The 27,295-nt window shown below is 31.2% G+C and overlaps 1 protein-coding gene across 1 annotated transcript in view; it reads left to right on the top strand.

Moving 5' to 3' along the window:
- The window catches only part of LOC133203435 (pleckstrin homology domain-containing family G member 7-like), a 38,886-nt gene that overhangs the window by 6,797 nt on the left and 4,794 nt on the right, over positions 1-27,295 (top strand). Inside the window, exons 2-12 of the mRNA XM_061339214.1 lie at positions 5,460-5,576; positions 14,878-14,954; positions 20,966-21,123; positions 21,454-21,500; positions 21,742-21,840; positions 22,133-22,285; positions 23,857-23,952; positions 24,634-24,735; positions 25,089-25,205; positions 25,957-26,131; positions 26,282-26,397. Of these exons, the coding sequence (XP_061195198.1) occupies positions 5,460-5,576; positions 14,878-14,954; positions 20,966-21,123; positions 21,454-21,500; positions 21,742-21,840; positions 22,133-22,285; positions 23,857-23,952; positions 24,634-24,735; positions 25,089-25,205; positions 25,957-26,131; positions 26,282-26,397 (1,257 nt within the window). The remainder of the gene's footprint in view (positions 1-5,459; positions 5,577-14,877; positions 14,955-20,965; positions 21,124-21,453; positions 21,501-21,741; positions 21,841-22,132; positions 22,286-23,856; positions 23,953-24,633; positions 24,736-25,088; positions 25,206-25,956; positions 26,132-26,281; positions 26,398-27,295) is intronic.

The following is a 27,295-nucleotide window of genomic DNA, read 5'->3' as shown; positions in this document are numbered from 1 at the left end:
CAATAGGCAGACTGCTGCCTTACCACAAGTAATTTACTCCAGTAAGTTTTGTGCCTTTAATACAGACAATGGAATTTAAAGCTTCTTGGTATGTCTTTGTCTTTGTTTGCAAGTAGCCTTTTTGCAGTCTCTATGATTTTATTAGTCTTCCTGTCAATTTAACAAAACGGCTTGCAGCAGAAAATTAGAACAAGGAAGTTCTATTTCCAACACGCAATCATATCAACTTTTGGAGATAATTGGAAAAACTTAATCACGGAATAAATTGCGTATTAGAAACCTTGTATCGAAATAAAGTATTTTATCTATCTACATGTACGAGAATGCATACAATGGTGATCCAAAAAACCACTTTGAATTTTCGATTTCATGTTTATACTTCTGGAAAAATCATGCTGCAAATTCTTGTTATGGCTTAGATCCTTTAAATATCACTTATTTTAATTCAGACGAGTGTCTTATAAGTCCCATAGAGTGAGTAACCAGACTTTCTCAAACTTGAGTTCTTAATATTTTTTTTAATTTTCAAGAGACACAAGGCTTGCTGAGTGTCTCTTGAAAAAATAAAAATATCAAAGAAAGAGAGTTTGAGAAAACGGTTACTTACAAGCAATGGTTATGAGAACTGTTTGTCCCATTATACAAACATGGACTTGTGTGTTTTTGAGACATAAACATAGCGCTGAAGAAGATATCTATCCCATTAGTATTCGTATATGTACGTCCTTGGTAATATACCTCAATGATCTGTCGAGATGAAAAATACAAGGGGAAAGTTCAAAGAATATTTTTTTAAATCGTATATGATTACAAACGTAAAATGTACCTGTATTTTATGCCATCATAGGCATGAAATTGGAGAATAGACCCTGGAAAAGCAGCCAACCAGAATAGTTGTACAAGCGGCCAATCAAATTCGTCTTAGGTGTTTCAAAAAATGTTATGAACACGAAAAAAGAACTGCTTGGGGATGATTAAACAATATTGATAATTGAAGAAATGCATCATTAAGAATGAGATAATTATCTTTGCTTAAGAAAAAAAAATACGTTCTTATAAAATTTAATCTTTCCTGATATGCATTTTATAAAATATTTAACTTAATGATTAACATAGCAAAAAATATATCCTGCTTAAGATAGAAGTTATTTGCATTTAGCTGTAGAATATATTCCGAACCATAAGGTATAAACAATGCGTAATTATAATTAACTTCTCGTTCATAGGAAAGGAAATTATCTTTAGTATTATTTGTACAACATTTTTTTTATGGCTGCAAAAGCAATTTTTCTAATAGGTGTTATATAAAGCAATTTACATGCTTAAGTTGAGTCAACATCAGACGACTGAGATTTTATACGTTGGTTTAATTACCTTAAAAGCAAGGGAAATGAGACGATTCTTCGGGAAAAAAGTATATTTAGACGTGCTGCTGGTGCTTGCAGTGATAGGCAATTAATTAGATTTATGAACAGAGAAGAGAGAAAATCTTAGAGAAAATTAAGTATTGATCTGTTTTGGGTATAATAAGCTAAAAAGAAAGTCTTTCCATATTCACGATAGTAAGTCTGATTTTCCTGAAGTATTCTGTGATTACTCCGCTTGTGGTTAATGATTTTTAATTGAGTTTTAATCATTTATCAAATAGAATAAAATTCATATGTCTTTTCCCTGTTGTCATACAATCAGTAAATTGATAATTTTATTATAAAGATATTATACTCGGAGATCCTAAACTTCAAATTATACCAGTAAACCTGGCTATTTTCTTAAATATTTATAATCTTATATAATACGTGTTAAAGTCGATTTCTTCAGGAAGTGACATGTATTTCTATGTCTGGAACGACTTTACCGATCCTAAGAAAAACGCGCTAAAATATAATCTTGCCGTAGGCGACTTCAATATATATGAGATCGCATGAGCGATCGAAAAAATAGAAAGTACGGGGTTTTTGGCCTTTTTGACCCAAAAATCGAATTTTCCTGTTTAAAGTTTAGTTCAAAAATTCATTTTTAAACGGAGTTTTTACCTTCGTTCTCTGAAACGTTCTCTGAAAAAAAATTAATATTGTTTATTCATTGAAAAAAATCATAGTCAAGGTAGCGCGTGCGGTGCATGCTTAGTGCCATTTCTTTCGTACTTAGCCATTTTTCATGTAAAACAACCCAATGAGATGTCGTTAAAGCTGAATTAATTAAGATCTTGCAAAAATACAAATGCAATTGAATTTCATAATTAATCTAAAAAAACAAACTAGGATGATATTTAAGTACTAACCAAAATCGTTCTGACGGATGCTAGACTAACCCTAATCAGTCGAATACTTTTGCAAAAACTAACCCTTATCTCTCATGTGAGTGCAAGATTAACCCTAACCAGTCGTGTAGTGTGCATGACTAACCCTTATCAGTTGAATGACGTTAATCGTACGTCATACTGCAAAGGGCGCGCGGATCTTGCGGATCTGGAGACCGGTAAAGTAAAGTCTATCCCTATGTTTCTCGTGAAGCCCCCGTAGTCTCAGAATATCATAATATCAAAAGCCTGCTATTCATCATGAAATAAAATCATCTTCGATTATAAACAGTAAAACATGATTCTTTATGTACACCATTTCAAAGACATGTGTACAGTATACTGAATATTATTAATTAAGGGTTGTTATGATCTTAATCCTTTTTTCCGGCGCATTTTAAGGGACTTTTGAGACATTTTGACATATCATTATGAAATAATTTCTAAAAGTTTCAACCAGAGAGAAAGCATTTTGTAGGGAATTTCGAAGAGATGATATTACATGACAATTCTGATAAATAACGACTGACCCTTCACTTCCGTACCGGTAAATTTGACCGGTAGCGCAAAAATGGGGTATGCGTGTTTTTCACACATCGCTGTGGAGATGAATTTAATAATAATATTACAATATTTAAATTCATTGTTTAGGGAAATCTATATACTTTCTCTCTATAGAAAATTCACAATTGAAAATTTTACGTGCAAGGAGTATATAACATTTTTACATTCAGGTGAGTTTTGCAAAATGAGGTATTTTGATTTGCAATATGGATTTTTTTTCTACGATGAATGAAATTTTAAATTTAACGAGAAATACATTTTGTCAGATATTGACAGAAAGACAGTGTCCTAAGCTTCTAGAGTATATAATTTTTTTTAAATTCTGTCCGTATTGTGGTGAAAATTTTAAAATTTTTATCACTTTTCGGGTTTTTTTAAGGAAAATTTGGCCAAATTTAAATAAATTGAATTTTTACTCATGTTTACGTATGAAAATAGGCAAAACTAAATGTAGACGGTAAGTAGTTTGGAAAATTTCCTATTCATTAGTTTTTATTTCATCGAACTATATTTTAAACAACGTAAGATTTAGTTATGTAGTCGAGCTTTCTCTGAAACTACGTAATCTATGTAGATTTGATGGTAAACATTCTGGTATCTTATAATAAGTGTGCATAAGATAAACTGTAAATTTAAAAAAATATCTTCTTGCAACAGGTTTAGAAAAAAGCTTACAAATATATTTCAAACATGTTTTGTTTTCAAGCCACATCTGTTGCTGAGCTTGATGTTTTACTTACTTGCCAGCTAAAACGTAAACGATACGACAAATTGCTTCAAGATTTTTTTCCGTCCCTTTTAATATATTAATATTCTACTATTACCTGTGGCGTTTTTGTCTCCAAACTTTATTTGGTATACAAAAAAGCATGTTTTGAGTGCGATTAATTTTTAAATCAAAGAAGTTACTGACAATTAAGATAAGTTTACAGGATATTCAATTATATTTTTTAAAGTCAGCCTTTAGGAAGCAATTAAGTCATTATAATGACCCTTTTGCAAGTACGTGTACAGCTTATTAAATGGTCGTATTATGATGGACATATTTCCCATTAATTGTTAGGCCATAGACTTTCTTCAATTTGACTACAAATACTCCATTTACCTGATCAATGCAGAGGGCTTAAGGTTATAGTTACTGGCTGACAGAGGATGCTTACTCCTCCTAGGCACCTAGGAACCTCTGGTGTTTCTAGGATCCTGTGATTTTGTACCTCTCAGAAGTTCTCTGAAATAATACAAAGCGGATGCAGAGCAAACACGGAACTCTATAGACATCAGAGGTGAGATAAGGTGCCATGGAGGAGTGAGCATTCCCTGTCGACCGGTCACACCCGCGTAATGCTCCTTGTCATGAACGAGCAAACAGAAAATCTGTAAACAATTCATTTTATAAATACTCGATTAACAATCAGTAAGAAGAATTTCAGTCAGCATTTGACCTGATATATTGTATTTTCACTAGATAAAATAAAACAATATTTAAGTTGGAATTATTTTATATCGTGAATGACCGAGAATAGTATTGCAAAATCCATGTGATTATCTATTAGTCAGATAAAATTATTTTTATTTAATTCTTATAAAATGATTTCCTCTTTTGTCAAGATATTTTTCATTATATTCCATTTGCAGGGAAATATTTTATAAATACGGATCTATATAAATAAGATCAGCAAATTACGAAAAAAATATATACCGTAATACAAAGAAAGAACGGCATACATATGAGCTACATTAAACATTTATCAGAAATCTATACTTAAGTCCAAAAAGTATATCTATGACGTTTGCTCTGATATCAGTCAGAAGTAATTTGTCACTACGTTTCTCCTGTTAACGAGCGGCTGATTGTGGGCTCTCTGGTAAGGCTTCCTGTCTTTATACCCTAAGGAACCGAGCTTTACGTTGTAATTATATTATCACTTTTCTATATATATCGTAATCTCTGGAATATAAATTGCATTGATATCACAGATCATAGAAAAAATGAAGGAGTTTTTGCGTCAAGTTTGGATTGTTAAGTACAATTTGAACATCTGATCTTAAAACGGTTGTATTCCTTGAATGTAAAGGTAAAGTTTGGCTTGAAGATTTCGAAAAAAATAGTTTTGAACTGGCCTAGCGTTTTTTTATAAATGTAGTTTTGACTGAAGAATAGCTTTCATCGATTTCGTAAGTTTAATTCTTTTGTGTGAACAATTATGAACGATGAAAGCTGTATAAGATTTTTTTTTAATTTCATCAAAATTGTAAAAAAAAAAAAAAAAATAAACTCATTTAAACCTATGAAAAGTTAAATAATTATGTGATTCTAATAATTAACGTGAGATATTTTCTTCTTAAAATTTCAATTACAATTTTTTGATGATTTAACGATTTTCGATGATGCATTATTTGAAAAAAAAAGCATCATTACCAGAGGTACTGTATGATTTTATGAGGAATTCTCCAATTGTATAACCATCCAATCACTAAACTGGACTGTGAATTTCCATCTCATCTATATACAATATTGACCTACTCTGACGAATTGTTAATGTCATCACTGATTGCTGATAATTGTCAATATGAAACGCTTTTCTAACCATTTCAGCTCGAACATCGCCTAAGTTCTTCCAGTCTGACCTCCGCCTCCTCAGAGAGTGACTCAGAGTCCCCGTCCCCCACGCAGCTTCGGAGGGAAAGAAGACCAGCCATATTTGATACAAAGGTAAGAGTTATCAGTTACTAGTCAAAAGAAGACGAGTCATCTCTGATGCAAATGTGAGGTTTATCAGTTACTTATTAGAAGATGCAAAGGTACAGTTAAACTCGGTTAAAAATAACTCTCTTTTAAGGAAATATCTCTGTAATAAGGAATTCCTCAAGAAACTTTTCACTATCTTCTTTATACGGATATAATGAATCTCGAATATAAGGAATCATAATTTGAAGTCCCAAAAGTGACTTCCTCATAAACGAGTTCTACTGTAATAGTTACCAGTTATAACAGGGAGTAGAAGACACACTATCTTTGATACAAAGTAAAATTTAAATTGCTAGTGAGTAGGAGACCCGCCATCTTTAATTCAAAGGTGAAACTTATATTTACTAGTGAGTGAGAGACCTGCCGTCTTTGATACAAAGGTAAGAATCAGTTGTTAGTGAATAGAAGACTAGCCATCTTTGATGCAATGTTATCAGTGAATAGTGCGTAGAATATCAGTCATATTTGATACAAAGCTGAGATTTATCTAGGGATCAGATGACCAGCCATCTTTGATACAAAGGTAAGAGTTATCAGTTGCTAGTGAGTAAATTGACCAGCCATCTTTGATACAAATGTGAGAGTGATCAATTGCTAGTAAATAGAAGATCAACCATATTTTGATACAGATGCCCGAGTTATAAATTGCTATTAAATGTCATTAATTCAAACATCGTATTTAATACTTATTTTCCTGCACAAGATTTCCAAGCATTTTTGCATAGAATTTTTTTTTTAATCGATCTAATTCAGGGATTCAATCCCTTTGTCATTTGCCTTTTTTTTCTTGGCGTAGACCGACATAAAGCTTAGACAGATGTTAGGACTAGACATTTTGCCATCTATATGGTAAATAGCTTGGTATTGTAGAAAAGAAAAGCACATACTCATATTTTGTTATTATGATTTTTCTTACTATAATTGGATATTCTGTTCATCTGCTGTGTAAAGCAATTTGTATTAGAATCATAGTTTAGACAGAGACAAAAAGATATAACATCAGTAATGAGAAATTTATTTAGAAAATTCTGATGGTAACAGAACCAGTGGAAATGGAGGGGTGATGTGTAATATAACTAGCCTTATTATGTTAAAATAAGCATGTCTACTGTTTGGTCTCCAACCAAAAAAATCAATGAAAGAAAATAAATTTTATTTTAATGAAATAATAAAAAAAAAATGTTTGATCGGATTGCAGCCACATAATTAAGTTTCCTCAGATTCCGAAATGTCACAAAAATATCAGACGCAATTAGAAATATTGATTTTCCTTTGCCATTTCTCTTTGGTAGACTACATATGTTTACTTCATGAAATATGGTCTATAGCATTCTATATGGATGCCCTTTTGTCTTAGAATATCTAATTGTGTCTGTGTGGTATTTACCATTAATGTAAATTTTTTTTATATCCTTTTAAATATTTTGTTCAGGATTGTTGTGGCAATATATCCTTTAAAGCATAATAAATATTTTTAAACAGCATGTTTGTAAATTTTAAAATATATGGTAATTATATATTTTACACGTATTTTGAATGTAAGCAATACAAAAACTACAACTGTTCAATAGATGTACTTCTACAATAAACAGGCTCCCATACAAAAGGTATATTTTTAGGATAAATTGGCTTCCATACAGCAGGTGTAAGTTCTAGGACAAATAGGCTTCCATATGATGTAGTTCGAGGCCATGAAGGAGTAGGCATCCCCCGTCGACCTACCACACCCGCCGTGTGGTCATTGACATGAACGGGTAAACGGAAAAATCTGTTGACAGTTCAGAGTGAAAATAATGGCTTAACAATTCATATGAAAAAACGTCAGTCAACATTCGACTTAATGATAAATTTAAAGTAAATAAATTCTTCAAGTATGGCACGCATATTTAACTTTGAATGTTCTTTTAATTGCACTCAGATCATAGATCCTCTGTTCCGTTTGTTCTTGGTAAAAACTAATTGTGATTGATGATTAATTTATATAAATGATTTAATTTTATGAAAATAGTGAAGATAACGAACAGTGAGCAATCTCATAAATTCTTTATAAAGTACAAATTGTGAACATGACAGAAAACATGGACCCAAGGAAACACCCAGAGGTGTGATCAGGTGCCTTATGAAGTATCCCCTTTCAACAGGTCACACTCCTTGAGCACTCTTTGATCATCTAAATGGAGTAATCCATAGCCAAAATTAGTACAGAAAACGATTGCTAACAAAAGGTTTGAAAAATGACATTCAAAATACAAAACCAATATAGGCTGTATCTACAAATGAGGTATGCACAGAATTTGCTGAATAATTTTCAATTGTAAATAAACCCAAATAAATCCAAACTCACTGATAGATACATTTTACATGCTGGTACCTCAGTAAAGGGGTTTTGGCCATTCATTTTTTCTTAGGTAGAAGATCTGTTTTGCAAAACACACTTTATTCCTTCTTACGTTTGAAAGTGCCCTTGTAGCCTTTGTAACAACAATTTTACTTGGGGCCCAGGTCTCTATCATATCATTTGTTTATGGTCTTTGAGCAGTAAGGGTTCTTTTTACAGTCACACGCGTGGCGCCGTAGTTAGATCGTTTGATGTAGAGTCGCGGAGAATTGATCCTTACTCCGAGGGTTCAGATCTCACTGCGGGACGTGCATACCGGTCCTTGAGTGAAAAATTTTCTCAAGGCTACAATCAGCTACAATGACACCTGCTGTGACTCTTGAAGTAAATTTTCAGAGTTTAAGCATAGTAATGAAATATATATAAAGAAGATTGTCCAACTAAACTTTTATTTACTAAGGCTGTACTAGAAAATACAATGTAGTACAAAGGATGTGTAAAGGAACTATTGTTCTAAACAAAACTTGACTCAAAAATTACATCGGCTCAGCGCGTATTCATCCAATGCTATATATATATATATATATATATATATATATATATATATATATATATATATATATATATATATATATATATATATATATATATATATATATATATATAGTACATTAAAGAATGTGTATGCGTACATGTTTAAGACATTTTCGTACGACCATTGCGGTTTTTTGTATGATAAATTCCGTCACAAATTAAATATTATTACTGTGCCAAAGGCAGACAGCCACATCTTAATGTGATAATATATATATGTATTATAATTATTTTCATATTTCATACCCAGTAACAATCCAATATTACTATAAATCATACGTGAACATATGTACATAACAATAAAAGGACGATTCAGTTTTTTGACGTCAATCCAAAAAAAAAAAAAAAAAAAGGCAAATTAAGTCAAAATTGACATTGCATTATATAGTGAGTACTAAGTTTATTTTTCTCTGCACATGGAACAAGTTCTATCGATAAGTAACACAGATATGTCCAGAAGTAATATATATGGAGATCCGTAATCGATTATGAATGAATTAGTAAGAAAGTCCTATATTCTGAGGGATTTTTGTGCAGTATATGGCTTACATAAATTACAAGTCATTCGTATGTACATTTGGAATCTTAAGATTTGTTCGGTTCGAATTATTTTTTTTTATTATGTGTTGAAGTATGAGAAATACAACATGTCAGAAAAAAATCTGATTTAATCTAATAATTTTGTAAAAAAAAAAATTATACTTATCCTGCTATAGACTCTCGATGTGATATTTTAAGGCTATTTTTCAACGATTCACGATTTAAATTCATTACTGACCTTAATTTATGAGTTTTTACCTTTTATACAGTACCCGCATCGTTATTCTTTACAATTCTATCGTGTCCTATCGTGCGTGTATCCTATCGTATCGTGCGTGTATCCTATCGTATCGTGCGTGTATCCTATCGTATCCTATCGTATCGTGTTTTCCGTTTATCAGGTTTTGCGTTTTCTATCGTGTTTTCCGTTTATCAGGTTTTGCGTTTATGGTGAAGATCGTTTATCAGGTTCTATCGTGTATCGTGTTTTGCGTTTATCGTGTGCATTCGGAAACCCTCGTTTTTTATCTTTACCTTGAGAAGAAAAACCCGAGATGTCTCGAGTTCATTTTTCGTTTTGTTAATTTTTTTAGGATTAATTTAACTGTTTAACAGAAAGAGAAATTAATACTCTAACTCTGGTATATTTGTTAAATAAAAACAAATAAATAAATAAATAAATAAATAAGTAAATAAATAAATAAATAAATAAATAAATAAATAAATAAATAAATAAATAAATAAATAAATAAATTTAAAAAAAAAAATAAAGGTCAAGTACCGTGACCAAGCAGAGAGGGTAAATCGAAAGTCATATTCTATTTTGGGACATGAAATAATCGATCTACTAGTCATTCGTTATTATTTTTTCAATTTTTCGATTTGTAAGAAATATTTTTGTCAAAGAAATATTTTAATTCCTTTACATAGATATAGTCACAAAACAAGACCTTTATTAACTTTGTTTTGATAATTATAGAAGCATAAAACAGTAGGTACATGATGTATGTGTGCAAAAATAAATTTTAAATAAAAAAAAAATATCAGCAGCTTTATTAGGTCTATTACGGAAACATAAATTTTGTCAATGCGCCCAAGTTTTGTTATTCCTTTTTATTTATTTCTTTCTGTGATATGTCTACAAGTTAAATTACAATTTATTTTACATGAACATGCTCCATTCGATTCATCATTTGATAATTATATATTATAATATAGATGTTTGCAATTCATATTTAACTACTGCAGTTAGAAGATGTTAAAAAAATAAACAAAACCATACTAATTTTTATTACTATTTCGGCATGGAAATGAAATGAGTACATACCGTAACTAAATGACAAGTGGAAGCACTCCCGTGACAAGAGAACTGCCACATATATGTACCAGTCATGCCTAATCAGTAAACTGTCTTCTTGTCAGGTCAAGAATCCCCCTCCTTTCCCCCCTATATGACCGGCCCGTGTGTATTCACCGTCGATATACCTGAACTACTCTCTCACCTGTTGTCAAGTATTCACCTTGAATCCTATCCTAGGTTTCAACGAAATGCATCTACTTATTTTCCCGATATTGTTTATTATTTGTATGAACAACAATTAACATTTAAAGATTTAATACTAGGAAAATTGGTAAATGTACAAAATTCCGTTACGATTAATAATTGAATAAATGAATCAAATAAAATAGAGACCAGGTTTGTACCCCAAACTCCGTTGATTTAGTTCATTTGTATACTATTATATAATTTTTATTGGTTTACGGTCTTGAACATGATTGGTGTGATCAAATAAAAAAAAAACTGCGCTTGCGGTACTTCCGGATCTTCGGGTTTTCTGTGTAATACAAAAAGAAACTGTTACAATTGTTCGAAAATTCTATTCATCGAAGAATATGGTAAATAATTCTTGCCAGAAAAATACGATCTTTGCCTCGCACGATTTTTTTTTAATTAAAGGCGCCTCAAAGATACATGTAAAAAAAAAAAAATTAAAGAAATAGCCCGGATCTGCCGTGATGCACAAGACGAGTAAATACCTTGAATTTAATTTTATTAGTTTATCGATTGCATTAAATACTTGACTATATTCAAGAAGTCAGTATATATTTTTATTTATTTATTCATTTATTTATTGCTGTTTGAATTGGATCTTTTTTGAGTGGTTATGGACCCCCTCCCCCTTTCCCTGCTGCCTGTGCCTCAAGTGGGATTAATATTTTCATAATTTACAAAGTTTTGTCTAATTTTGCCGAAGTTGTCCTATATAAGTTTTGTAACAATTAATACAAAGTCTAATAGCTATAATTTACAATTATTCCGAAAATCCAATTGTCGTATTGTGAAAATTAATTTATAATTTATTTGTGTGTGCGTTCTAATATGCTGTAAACAAGAGTATGTAATCATTCAATGTTATTTATTTGATACAAAGTTTAAGTACCCAATCAATTTATTCACACACATTGTAAGCTTACAATGTAGCATACATGTGTCTATAGTAGATACAAATTCTTGGTTGATATTACACTCTGTTATCCTTTCTTCATGCATGTAATATTTTCTGTTTAATACAGTGTATATTGTACATATCTTCTCTTCACTGTTTTGTCAGTTATGATAATAAAGGTCATATCACGTTATTGTAAATGTTTATAACACAGGCAGACTTAGAAAATAATTTCATTTCTTTGGGGGGGGGGGTATAAAAAGAAATGTGTTGAAAAGCAAACAAAAGATGTTAAAGACATTATTGTTGTTGATGGGCATAATTATATAAGCATTATATTTCTATTGTATACTGCACATGTTGGTACACTGTAACATGTTTAGGTATACGTCTGCATGCTCCCTTCTTAATCTTACAGGTCTATAGCATTAGAAATACCAGAGAATAAATACAAAAGAATGGAAATGCGATATTTTTTTTCGGATACTACATGTACATGTAGATGATGACAGATCTAGTGACGTTTATTAATTTTATTGAATTCAATTTCTTTCGGTCGGCCTCCTTCCTCATATGTACATATACAATGTATGTACTTGGAATATGTAAATAATTTCTATGTACACGGGATATGTGTAGCAGATATATTTATATATAGGAGAGATAATTTAATCACAGTCCAATGCACAGTCTGTGTCAATGCAACTAGCAATTTCAGCAAGTCATTTGTTTAAAACGTAATAAATATAAAATTAATTTATATAAAATATAAATTAAAGCAAATTCGTAAAAAATTGAGGAGAAAGCGTTAACCTTAAAATAATTATAATGATAATTTTTCACCCCCCCCTTAATTATGACTAATAATTTTTTCGTAAGATTTGATTTATTAAATACAGATTATTACATGTAAAGGCGATTTTGGATACATCGCATACTTGTAGCACAAGATATTGAATCCAAGTATTTCATTTTTTACATGGAGTTCTTCCGTAAAAATAATCGATGTTTGTTATGAATTTCATAAGGTTTTATTTGTTAAAATAATGAATATATTTATAACCTTTCGCGAATTTATTGCACATGGGTGTAAAACTTTGCTTGTCTACCGAATTTTTTAGCCTCCAACAAATTAAAATCTACGTAATTCAACGACTCAAAATTCAAATTTAACGATTCGATGGAATCTCGACATTTTTATAATTACACAAACAATCGCCTAATTTCCATCATAGAGTGGAATTAATCTTAAATAATTACAGTTTGAAATTGAGGACGATCAATTTTATTTACGAAAAAAAAAATCTTTTACAAAGCATCATTACTTCAATTTTTTTATCATGGTAAATTTAATATATTTCATCATTTAGATTTGCGGCTTTGAAAGTAATTAGAATTATCATACTACGTAATTTCAAAAAGGAAACTTTTCGTCTTGTCAAAAAACGCTCTGCATTTTGAAACAATCCTATCAGGTTTTGCGTTTATCCTATCGTGAAGATCGTTTATAAGGTCTATCGTGTTTTGCGTTTATAGTATTTTGCGTTTATCGTGTTTTACGTTTATCCTATCGTGCGTGTATCCTGTCCTATCGTGCGTGTATCCTATCGTATCGTGCGTTTATCCTATCGTATCGTGCGTGTATCCTATCGTATCGTGTATCCTGTAAAGAATAACGATGCGGGTACTGTAACACTTTAGTTATCAAGTTAGGCATCAAGTATCAAACTTTGCTAGATGAGACGGGGTAACAGAATGAACCCATGATTTATTCAGGTGAATGAATGATTATGTTTAAAGATGCTATATGTATACACAACATACATGTACTCTTCCAATGTACAATATAAAACAATTTACTTACATTTGCTGTGTATTTTGTTTTACTATAACAACTATAGAACTGATTGAATGCTATTTCGTGTATAGTCACGTGTAGAAATATATACCAGAAACGCGTGTTAAAGTGATGTCACAATGACGCGACTGAAATTATATTTCTTGTTGGTTTTATAGCTTTAAAATGAAATTATAAAAATTGTTTTTAAAGTTTTTTAATGTGATTGGTGTTTAAATCGCTAAGGCGTTTCAGTAAATATGCCTATGTGATATGCCTGTGTGAATCTCACCTTTATTATTTTTATACCCTAGTTTTTTTAGTCGGATTAAATCGATCTAAAAGCCTGTGGTGTGATTCACACACCAATACCATAAAGAAAAACAAAACAACAATTTCATATACATGTATATATAATATGTCAATAATGTAGAAATTAATTTGATTCATGACAATAACAAATTTATTGGGATAGATTCTGAATAAACATGATGAATGTCAAGTGTTGCAAATTCAAATATACATGTATATATGACCATAAATATCAAGTAACAGGAAATTCAATATTGAGATTGAAGGGATCATAAAATTCAAACACTGATACCAAAAGAGGTAAAGCAACCGCTATGTTTAATACAACTGAATTCTAGACGAAAGAAATAAACAATAAAGAAATATAAGAATTCCTCAAAATACCCAAGTACTGAGACTACAAAACTGCTCCTCAAAAGAAGTTTTTCCTGAGGTGGCGATCTAACAGATCGTAAGGGCTCTTCCCTCTGGTTTAATTTGTCTGTAATAACCATGCCTGATGGTCTTAGGGGACAAAGAAGAAATAAGTTTATCTGATTATAGAGAACAAAAGTACGGAGGATCAATGATCTCCGGAATCTTTTACAGGATACTGACATCTTTTCTCTGTATATAGGTCAGGAGTAGCAATGAGTACAATTAGGAACATAATTCACATATATATTTATATATAGAATTACGAAAATTTGCAATCGATATATGATTCGTCAAAGCTACGTCTTTTTCGTTCGTAAAAAAAGATTGGGATTTGATTGCTTTGATCCCAAGACATATGATTCAAGCACCAAATTTTAAATTTCATATCTTCAATTCTGAATTATCGTAAGTCTTAAATACACAGCGAAATAGATTTCAAAGAAAATAATAATACCTTTAGAAAGATTACACAAAATTTTGAAGTTAAATTTCTAAACATTAAAATATGTATTGCACCTTATGCGTTCACCATGAATTTTTGTTTTCCTGAACCTAAAAAACAATGCACACGATTTATGTGGATAATTAAGATTTACTATTTGATAGATAACTCTGTCCCTGTCAGATATCAATGATTTTTCTACTCACAGCCAGACAGAAATTCCTCGGGAAAAAAATGACCTTAAGTCCGTTGTTGCGTGTTACGTATGTAATAAAGATGAATTTAAATCCATTCTAATTATTGCCACACGATCGATAAACTTGTTGTTATTTTCTCAGAATGTGGGCGACCTGATCTGCCGCTCTACGGAATTGACGCCTTCCACTTCCATAGACGAGGAGCCAGATCTGCTCAAGTAAGTCGGTTTTAAGACTTTTTATTTATATTTAAGGTACATCACATTATGTCCTGATTCTTTTGTCTATGGAAAGTATATGTGTTTTTCAAAATTCTGATTAATTTTCCTAAAATTTCAGTGAAGTTAACCTTGAATACTGCAACTGAAAGTTAGTTAATTAAGCTAATTATTCTTATTGCCAATACCTGTTTTGTATTGTAGTTGATTCCTGGATTTCGTCTTTTAATTAATTTAGTTTGTAATTATTGATATGTTTTGACATGAAAGTTATACATATCTTAATTTCTTTAAAATTTTGTGTTGGATCTGTTCTGTTAAAATTTGAGAACATGGATGAAAAGTTTACATTCTGTATATTAAGCTCTCTAGATCCGCTAAAATGTTTGGTTGCCTTATGGGATTTAAACAGGTATATATTTTGCAGTCATTGTAAATTCTTCATAATTTCATCAACGTGACAAATATGTTTCCGTTAATGCATAGGAATCAATTATTCAAAACATGAAAAACAGAGTTCCAATTAAAAATTGTGTTTCGAATGTATTTAATTACAAGTTTCTATAATTCCCATGGCTACATCGTTACAGTACACTGCAGTGTATTGAATAATCAGGAAATAACATCAAGTGAACTACAGTACAATTGTTTCAATGGCATTTATTTAAGAGACCTACATAATTTTGACTTCTGTTTAAGAAATTTAGTCTTCGGAATGGGCCACCGACATAAGATACTAGGTGTAAGCTGTATTCCAATTTCTTTTTTACAAATTCATCTGCTCCTATAATATAAAAATATAATCTCAATCCTTCAGAATTATTTCTCTAGGTTAAGAATTGCTCATTTTGTGTTATTGTTTTCTTCGAGAGCCCATACAAATTTAAAAAAAATCCCCCAGAATGACAGTAAAATTTGGAAATATTTAATAAGATAATACGAGAAATATAATAAGATTAACCGTTTTCCATGAAAACCTATTGTGATCCAAAGTAATTCTTTGTTTCTTTATCCTATACATATTCTATAAATACATTACATTTTAATTTTTTAAATAGAGCATTTGTATTCAATAGTTAAATAACTGAAAATATGAACATTATCAGGAGGAGGTCACTGATGGAATATCATCTCGGGGTTTTGAATTTTACCTGAGGTACACCATCTCATGTCCTATGATCCTCAATATCGGGGAGATAAAATGACAACAAAGATCTTTCACAGGTAAAAGTCGGTGAAACTTCTTGCTAAATAATGAAACTCAGTTTAAATCCTGTCCCATGTCATCTTATTCAGTTTTACAATCATTCACATAGTAACAAAAATTTTCAAACTCTCGTTAATTATATTCATGTTAAGTTTTATTTCATTTTATGATGTGATATAGATGTATAAATTGAAAAGCATCAGAATATCAATGACGTCGAGAAAACAAAACGTTTTCTGTCTGACCGTCACGGTAGCTCAGTAGGTAGAGCGCTCGCTCCGTGATCGGAAGGTCGTGTGTTCAAATTACGGCCGCGACAGACCTAAGTCGATAAAAAAATAGGAAGCAACTGTTACTTTGCCAAGCGCTCTGAACCTTGAAGTGAGAGGTGCGGATCCTTTGGATGAGACCATAAAAAGACCCTGCGTCACGGTAGGCGTTGGCACGATAAAGAATAAAGTAAATGTTTAAATTTGAAGCTCTTCACCGGTATATGGTGAAGTCTCTATATGAGTGAAAAATTCTCGAACGGGACATAAAACAACATACAATCAATCAGTCTTTTTCTGTCTGATCCAAAAGAATAAACCAAAAAGAATAGAACATTTACATGGCAGATTTCTATTCTGATTAAAGTGTAGAATCAAATGATTCACAATATGCAGTTTCTTAAAAGCTTAAACACTGGCAAACATTGCAAAAGTATGAAAATATCTAGGAATTTTTGGCATGTGGCATCTGAGAAGCGTAAGAATTAAATATTTGAATGTTGTAAACACTTCTTAATATTATTCATTTATGCATTATAACACTGCATGAAGGATAGGATAATCAAAAAAACTTCCTTCATATGCAGAATCAAGGATTCATTTGCTACAAGCTTGTTATAGATCAGTTTATTGTTACTCTTACAAGCTTGTCATATATTAGCTTGTCATAACTTATCTTTTATTGCTAATTTTACAAACTTGCCATAGCTCAGTTTATGTAAGATGACTTACATATATATATATATATATGTATATATATATATATGAAATATATGGAGATAACGAACAGCATTTAAGCTCAAAAGTCCATTAAACAATACAAAATAGGAGAAGAGCAAACACGGACCTCTAAACATCAGAGGTGGGATCAGGTGCCATGGATGAGTGAGCATCCCCTGCCGACCGGTCACACCCGCCGTGTGCTCCTTGTCATGATCGGGAAATAACGGAAAAATCCGTCGACAATTCAGTGTGCAAATAATGGCCTAACAATTAGTATGAAAAACGTCAGTCAGCATTTGACTCAATGATAAATTGTATTTGCTGACAAAGTCATTGTATCGACCATAGAACTTACGAAATGATGACTTTAAACGAGACAGCTGATATTCTTGTTTCATCAACTTGTTTGTCAATAATTTGCCTCGTTTTAGAAATTGTTCATACGTAGAGCATGCTCTTGCGTATCGAATCAACTGAGAGATATATACCCCGTATGCAGGTGATGAAGGTATATTGCTGCATAAGTAAGGGAAGTTGACGATTGAAAAGTTAAAGTCATCACGTTTATGATAAAGCTTGGTTGTTAGATTACCATTAACGTCTTTTTCAAGTAAAATATCCAAATATGAAACAGATGTGTCAGACTCTGTGGTATCTTTTATCTCAAGCTCACCAGGATATATCGTATCGACATAAGAATGAAAATAGCCATTGTTAATTGACAATACATCGTCGATATATCTAAATGTCGAGTTGAAGGCCACAGCAAGTGTTTTCTTCTTTTCACGTACAAGATTTTGGACAAATTCTGCTTCATATTAATACAAAAAAAGGTCTGCTAATAACGGGGCGCAATTGGTACCCATGGGAATTCCAATAGATTGTTGGAAGACCTGGTCTCCAAAAACCACATAGATATTGTCAATCAGAAACTCAAGCATCTTTTTAATGTCAACTTCACAGTACTTGTGTGTACAATCAGAATGTTTTTTAACAAAATAATTTTGCAAATGACCAATGACAAGGTAAGTATAATTACGAGTTCCATTTTTATTGAAAAAGCAGCTGTCAATTATATATATATATATATATATATATATATATATATATATATATATATATATATATATATATATATATATGTATGTATGTATGTATGTATGTATGTATGTAGTGTCATTAAAAAGATAAAATTTAAAAAAAAAAAAAAAAAGCCCAAAAAAAACCCTTTTTGTTTGAACATCAAATACTACTGAGCTCGAAAAATCTATTCTGTTATATTATTATTCTTTTGTTTGTATATCACTCGAAATATCAGACTTTTAATTGGTTGTTTTCTGTTTTGATTGAACGTAAGAAAATATCAACGAACTTCTAAAACCCTTTGCACTTCTGAAAAACAGAAACAAATTGTCCAGTTATCACCAGTGAGTGCTTTGTTGTTATTAACCTTTATCATGGGACAAGGCGATAATTGTAAAAACAAGTTAGAGACAAAAGCCTATATGTGGAACTATGACAAAGGATAACCTCATTGTACTGGTAAATGGTTATAAATGTTTAACACATTTTACTTTGAGATCTATCTTTTTTGCACGTCCTACCGAATTCGAAAGGTCTTAATGTAACAGAGTTGGGTTTTCATTGCGCAAAATTTTGTCCGCTATATAGTGTAATTTATTTATTTACTTTTGAAGAAATTATTTTGCATGAAATGTATGGAGATAACGAATAGTATTCAAGCTCAAAAGTCCATTAAACAATGCAAATTTTGGAGTAGAGCAAACACGGAGGTCTAGAACATCAGAGGTGGGATCAGGTGCCATGGAGGAGTGAGCATCCCCTGCCGACCGTTCACACCCGCCGTGTGCTCCTTGTCATCTTTCTTTAATCGATATAAGTAACATACTCCTTGTTCATCATGTTCATTTATTGTACATTTACTGATTCTTCACTACATAATAGTAAATCGATAAATTTTGCCAATTCCTAGAAAACACTCTAAAAAGAATGATTCAATAATTCATGAACTGATGAACACTTCTTCTGAAATCATAGCAATTTCTTTTAATTTTTTTGAAAAGTTTCAACATAAAATCATGAATATTCATAACGTAGCTCAATAAATTTGCCCGGTTCCCTGACTCATCCACGCCAATGTAGGAGAACCAGGTGGAGTTCACTGGAAATTATAAATCTGGAATCTTGATTACATGAAGATAAAATTCTAAGCATTTAATGAGCAATGAGAGGCAGATCACGTTACTTTTTTTGTATTATTGCTTACAGATCTATACTCAATATACCATTAATATCAATGCAGTGCCTTTCAAAGTCATTTATTCATTGTTTTCTACATGTATCTACATTCTCCAGTTTGTATCTGGAAAAATGATACTGCCGTATATTTGTATATTTTTGCATATGTCTGTTATTTTCCTAAATAAACCTGAATCTATATAGCTATAATCGCAATAGCTCTCAATGAATTCACAGAATGTGTCAAACACTAGAGAGCATCGGTATGGTATATACCAGCAGAGAAATTGCCATTCATGACGCCATGCTCACTAATAACGTTGCTTATTTCTTAAGAAGATGCAGTCTAAATAAATCTTAAATATAGAATTGTTTCATGATAAACTGCCTATTTTTTCTTTCTTTCTTTTTTTTTTTTTTTTTTTTTTTTTTTTTTTTTTTTTTTGAATCGGTATATTAAAACAGTTAAAGTATATCATTCAGTGAGTCAGCAAGATTACAACTCCCCTCGAACAAATATATTTTTCTCTCGGTTTCTCCTTGGGAAATAGGCTTGCTCTTCGTGAACTGGAATTTTGCTGTAACCCCGGATGATATGCTTTATCTGTGTATTAATCCCTAATGTTTTATTCTGAATGAAATTCATCGTTTAGGTTTCATTTAGAAATAGATAAAGGTGCTAGACGTGCAAACTTTATGCTTTGTATTGCCAGCAAGACAACAGTTCTGTAATGTCCTTTTTAGACATTGAAGTTTTATTCCAGTAGGATAGTCTTGTGGGAAAAGATTGCTTTATCGTATTCTTAACCCAATTATATAACATATTTTCAGCTTAATAAAGGAACTTTATATCTCAATGGAACATGTAACCTGTTTGATAATTTCAGTTGGAAACCTACACAGACTCTAAATCGGATTCTATAATAGGGTTTATCCAGTAAATTTTGAAAAAAAGATATTTAAACTTTATTTCATAATGGTCAAAGCCATAATCATCCTCAGAATTTTCAAAAAGTCCTATCGTGCCTAACATATTAGAAATACATTGCATTCTTTTGGGTTTTTTTATTATTTCTTGTATCTGGGTTTTTAAGCTGATCTATCTTTATCAATTTAGATGTTTTAGGCGACAAAACAAAACTTATGAAAAATACGGCAAACGTTTGACAGAAATGCTAGGAAGCTGACTGAACATGCAATAATCACATCAATTATCACATTATTCAGCAAATTAATCGAACACATAAAACTCCTGCCAAAGCAGGCTATAATTTGATATATCCAGTTCAATTGTAGCATTTGGAATATTGTAATTTTGAAACAAATACATACATATCATATCTGTCACGCCGATCAATGCAAGTTAAATTAAGGGCTTGGTAATAGTGAATTTTAGGAATGATGATTACTCAAAATCAAACCTTAATTTTTTTGTACTTGTCTTTGATTGCAATGGAATCAGATTACCACTGACCTGTTTGCCGTTTCTCTGACGCAATGACAAGACGATGTTCCTGGCTGACAGACTGTCCACTAAATCTGTTTTCTTTCAGAGGGATGATAAGCTTAAAGCGTCGAGATTCCGTGGACCTCGAGACGACCACATACCAAGCAGACCGTGCCCTGAGGGACCGGAGGAAGAAACTCGTCAAAAGGAATACTATAGCTGATTTCTATAAACATGATCCTAATCTAGATCCTAATGGAACTGGTGAGTGGCGCCAAATTATATACAAGTATAGCTGATAATTTTTAAGTAAATAAAAATCCACCAGGGCCTAGGATGAATGAGTATTCCCTGTCGATCGGTCACACCCACCGTAAGCCCGAAGTATTGATCAGCTAGACGGAGGATTCCTTAGTGAATTATAAAAGCAATGACCTAACAAATTGTATAAAACTCCTCCAGGGGCTCGTGTTTTTGCCCTGTTCACGATTCATTTTGTTTCCTGGATATAAGAGATTGATCAATGTTCATATCTTCACTTTTTACAGTATACAACATGACCTTTCTCTAATGTATGCCTTGTCTCATTTGCAGAGTACAGAAGAGGCAGACAGACCTTTCCGTTTTCATTCAATAAACTAGTAAGTTTTGTTTTCGTTACCAATTTTAACCATACTTTGTTAAATAACATGAAGATATTGGTTTCGTGTGGAAAAAACAAAAGCATATATAATGTATAATCATAAATTGCATGAGAATGTATATATTTCTTGAAGGCTTTAGAACATTTTCAAGAAGTAAAACTAATTATAAATATCTGATACATTAATTAAGATAATTGCAATAGGAAAAATTCATTTTCATAAAGATAAATGGTTTTAGATCCGCGCCAGAAGTAAAGATGAAATAACGAAGCTGAGCGAGGCTCTCGCTACACTTACTCCGTCAAAATTCTCAGACAATGATCTCTCAGGGTACAAGGTAAGACAGAGGCATATTTTTTTTCTTTTGAAAAAAATGTACCGGTACTAGTAATTAGAAACAAAATCAGTTGATGCAAAAAAAAAAAAAATCCATTCATTCAAAGGCCGGAGAGAAAGAATTGCTTATTGTGTTTGAGCTCTCTAGCGTACTTATTAAAGAATATTAAAAGAAAATTGATAATTACACCAGGTTTTTATTGAATATATTATTCCCAAATACGCACAATATCTAATGAATTTCTTTTTATGATCGATATCGGTGATTGATTGAAAGTTTTTTTTTTTCAAAGTCTTTCCATTGGTCTGACCTGATTGCAAGGACAGAAAACGATGAAAAACCCCTGAAACTGCCCGATATAGAAAGGAAAAGAAGAGAGGCAATATGGGAACTCTTTACAAGCGAATGTGTATTTCTTATAGATCATCTCATGGTCCTGAAACACGTACGTAATGGTTAATATTTGTTAAAACAAATTAATTCCAAAATTTTGGCATAGACTTTAAAACATCATTGAAAAATCTTTTGTTAGACATACGTGATTGCTGATATAAAATGTTTAGATTTTCTAAAGGTAGAAAAATGCCACAGTTTTTGTGATTAGGTTTAAAGCATTATGGAAAAAGTCATAACGTATTCATTTTTATGGTATAGAGAGTGTTCGAAATCTTTGACATTTGTCTACTTATCTAGACTTTTGTCTGATTTTGATAAACTGAGTTGGGATTATGCCTCTACCAGTTTGAATTTGATAATGCAAGTAACATGTGCTCAGAATGATAAAAATAAAGAAAGCATCCAGAATTTTTATTTGGCGTCAACTCTATTTATTGCAAGTATCAGCTTCAATCGTCCATAGGAAAATAAATGCAGCAGGAAAATTTTGAAAGTGTTATGTTCTACATATTTTGAACATAATTTGATTTATGACTGTAGGAAGAAAGAATTGTAAAACTATTTTTCTTCATTAATGATCGTCACTGAGATAAAGTATTTGACCAGAATTTAACGTCATACATTATATTGTATATCTAAATTAGTCTTCTTGTGTATCAAATTTTACTCACATCAAACAATTACCATTACGGTAAGAGCAGTAAATATTTATGAATCTGTAAATCGGAAATATACGCAAATAATTGCGAAAATGATTTAAACGTCATGCATTTCATGTATGAGAGGTTTTACTACAAAAAATATATAATCACATCCTTTTAGAACCTATTTGTTATGCTATGAACAATACATATGACGTTGATATTTTAGCTAGGCAGGAAATATTTGAAATACCAATGTCGCAGATAGCAGAAAAAGGAAATATCTCGATGAGTAGAAGAATACATACCTTTACGTAGTAAACATAAATCTGATTTTAATTAGATAAGATGAAAGAACAGAAACAATATTACAAATTACTGTATTCACATGCGAAACAATGAACGACATAATATTAAAGATCAAATCCATTTAACTGGTCTGTTCGCCCTAGCAAGCTTAATTAGTTGTTTTTTGTTTTTTGTTTGTTTTTGTTTTTTTTTTTTTTTGTTTTTGTTTTTTTTTTTGTTTTTTGTTTTTTTGTTTTTTGTTTTTTTTTTGCTTGACCCACAGTTTTATATGTATATACGTTTTATATGTGATGTGCGTAATGTCCCATTTACTTGGTTTTGTAAGAATAAATTGAATTTTTCCATTAATACGTTGAAAGGACTTTCAATATAAGCTTCATTACTTAACTAATATATCTATATGATATGATATATGTTTATGAATTTCTGTGTAAATCGTGCGTATTATTAGTAAACTAATAGCTCATAAAATTTAGTTTCCTTTTTTTCTTGTAGATTTACTGAGTTTAAAAATTATTGTATGCTTTTTTTAATATATAATTAAACAACATACGTACAAACCTGTATTCTATTACTTTTTGAAAGATCTTAATCTTAATCTAAAATACTTTTTATTCTCAAGAAGCATAAATTCGTACATATTTGATATTGGTTGTCAATTTCGTTTCAGTGCTTCATGGAACCTTTAAAAAGGCTTCAAGTTGACGATCATTTAATGTTTGCAGAGCCTAATGAAATTTTCAGTAATCTGGACGAACTGTGTTACGTGAGCATTAGCTTCATTTTCATGATTATGTTTTTCCATATTTCGAGTAAGTTTATAGTCAGATTCACTGGATTCATTACTTTACGTATTCATTCTGGATTAATATCACGCAAAGTAAGCAAGCAAAAAAAAAAAAAAATAAATAAATAAATAAATAAATAAACATGAAACTGTAATGATATGGTTTTTTTTTTTTTTCTTAAATTACTTCTCCTCATATATTATGAAGGAGATGATAAATATATTCTTTTTTCTATTTATTTATCGTCAACATCTTTTGAATATCTTTTTTGATAAAATAAGTTAGCAATTTAACAAATCTGTAAAGAGGGTTCTCATGCATGACTCATAAAAGTTAAAGAAAAACTGCCAACTAAAGATTAAGATTAGATTCATCATTCAAAATTTCATTGCCGAATATTTCTCTCAATAATGATTTTTTTTATGTTTTGTGAGAGTAAACTACAAACACTTATTTTCTTATTTTATACCTTACGTTTGTTAAAATTATTACCTAGATTGGGTAGCACAATAAATTTAATATTTAGTGAGACATTTTAAAAAAAAAACATGTATTTCAATTAACAAATTTCCTCATCCAAATATTTTTGTGATGAACAAAGTTGATTGCGAGGTGAGAAGGGGTTATAATGCGTCATATTATAATTTTGTTTATTGTAGGTAAGCTACACATTTTGTAAGGAACTCATCACTGTATTATTACGAAGCATGAAATCGGAGGAGATCTGGCCAGCATCATCTCTGGTTGAAGCATTAGATAAGGTAGATTATATTTAAAATAGATGTGATCAATTTGGATAGAATGGGTGTTATTTATCACTTTCTAATCTCTAACAAGATTGATTCTTAAGAACATTTCACAAATGCGTATTGCTTGTGTAGTGAAATTATAAATACTATTTAAAGTTTATGAATTTATCTGGTAAATCAAGATTGTTATTTTTCTACTTCAATACCTATTGAGAATAATTATATCAATTCTAAAGAATATATACAGGTAGATAAAAGAGTTACTAAGAAATGTACATAATATATCTCAGCATTTTCGTTATCATTTATACAAAGTTTTTCAAAGCAATAGCGACTATAGAGTGTCCATTTTTGTGATTTTCCAGTTCTCTAAACTATCTGATGATGGTAATGTCTATCACACATACTGCATCTCATATTCCAAGTGCTTAGAGTATGTAGAGAAACTTAGGAAAAACGAGAATTTTGTGGAGTTTGAAAAGGTAAGCTGATTTAAAGATTCGCCTACAGTTTGTTTTTTTAAACTATGTTTGCTTACCTCTACAATTGAATTACATTTTGAGTATTTGTTTCCATACAACAAAACTCTTATCAAAAGTTTTCACAGATACAATTTTTAATTTTTAATTTCTTTTTTTTTTTTTTTTGAAAAATAAAAGACTATAGGAAAAGCACTCAAATTTGAAAAGCATTTGTTCTGCATGCAACATAACATAAAAATTAGTCAAAATGTATACATCATAGAGGACTATAATTTACTGAATTTGTCAAAGTTCCTTAGTCACAATGTAGAATCGTGAAGTTTTTGGACATTCAAAAATTTAGTGTAACTCATATATACAAAAGAATCAATGAAGTGATATATTGACACTAAACTTTCGTCTCCTATGAACTGTGATGATTCCACGGTTGTTTTATTTTTAGTTCACGGTAATGAAAATAACGGTTTACTTATGGTTAAACATTTTACTATAGAAAGAATTTGATGGAATTGTCTGTAGGCATATTGCATGCTTAGTTCCTGATTTTTTACCTGAAGGACAGAATAACAGGCATAGATCTAATAAACATGTCTAAAACATGAAGTGATAGATTCAACATATAGTCAGAATAAAATCTGATCCTTGATCTACTTTTTTTTATGGCGTGGATCAATGGTGTAATAATTGATTTGCAAACTGATTAATTTTAATCAGATTGACTCAACATACATATAAATTTCACCCTTTTCAGTGGTGTTCTCTGGATCCTCGATGTCGAAGGTTACAGTTAAATGACTTCTTGGTGGCTCCGATGCAGCATTGCACAAAACTTCCTCTGCTCCTGGCCAACATAAGGAAATACACGTCATCGGATTATGATAAAAGTATTCTGGCATTGACTATCGGCAAAGTAGAGATATCCCTGCGTAAGTTAACAAAACATTGATTTTGAATTATCAAATAATATATTAATGATGACTAAAACCCTTCCGTAATAGAATCATAAAGAAGAATTTCAAAGTACTTTTAATCAATTATTAAGAAGTCCATTCGAATATTGTTTGTATATGCTTTAGAGTGCTTGGATGAAAAAATGAGGAGAGAACGGAACACACAACGTTTACAAGAACTCCGACAACAGATAATGTGGCCCATTGTAACAGATCTAGATCCCCGTACATACATTCCAGAGGTTTGTATTGGTTTAGAACTCAGACAACAGCAAATGTGGCCCATTGTAACTGATCTTGATCCTCGTACATACATTCCAGAGGTTTGTATTGGTTTAGAACTCAGACAACAGATAATGTGGCCCATTGTAACAGATCTTGATCCCCGTACATACATTCCAGAGGTTTGTATTGGTTTAGAAATCAGACAACAGATAATGTGACCCATTGTAACAGATCTTAATCCTCGTACATACATTCCAGAGGTTTGTATTGGTTTAGAACTTAGACAACAGATAATGTGACCCATTGTAACAGATCTTAATCCTCGTACATACATTCCAGAGGTTTGTATTGGTTCAGAACTTAGACAACAGATAATGTGACCCATTGTAACAGATCTTAATCCTCGTACATACATTCCAGAGGTTTGTATTGGTTTAGAACTCAGACAACAGATAATGTGACCCATTGTAACAGATCTTAATCCTCGTACATACATTCCAGAGGTTTGTATATTGTCCCTGAGACGCATAATGCGAGATTTCAAGTTCCATCTGATACATTTTATTTACAATTTATCGGAGTAGTGTTTCACATTGTATTCATCATAATCTATCGTTGTAGTGTTTCACATCGATCTCATCACAATATGTCGTTGTAGTGTTTACGATCATCGTTTTCACAATCTATCGTTATAGTGTTTACAATCAGCGTTCTCATCACAATCTATCGTTGTTGTGTTTACGATCATCGCTTTCACAATCTATTGTTGTAGTGTTTACGATCATTGTTCTAATTACAAACTATCGTTGTAGTGTTTACGATCATCGTTATCACAATCTATCGTTGTTGTGTTTACGATCATCGTTATCACAATCTACCGTTGTAGTGTTTACGATCATCGATTTCACAATCTAT

This window comes from Saccostrea echinata, unplaced genomic scaffold (assembly GCF_033153115.1).
Source record: "Saccostrea echinata isolate AGI-Se365-2 ecotype Australia unplaced genomic scaffold, CSIRO_AGI_Sech_v1 ptg000051l, whole genome shotgun sequence".
NCBI lineage: Eukaryota > Metazoa > Mollusca > Bivalvia > Ostreida > Ostreidae > Saccostrea > Saccostrea echinata.
This window is presented reverse-complemented; position numbering and strand designations above follow the sequence as displayed.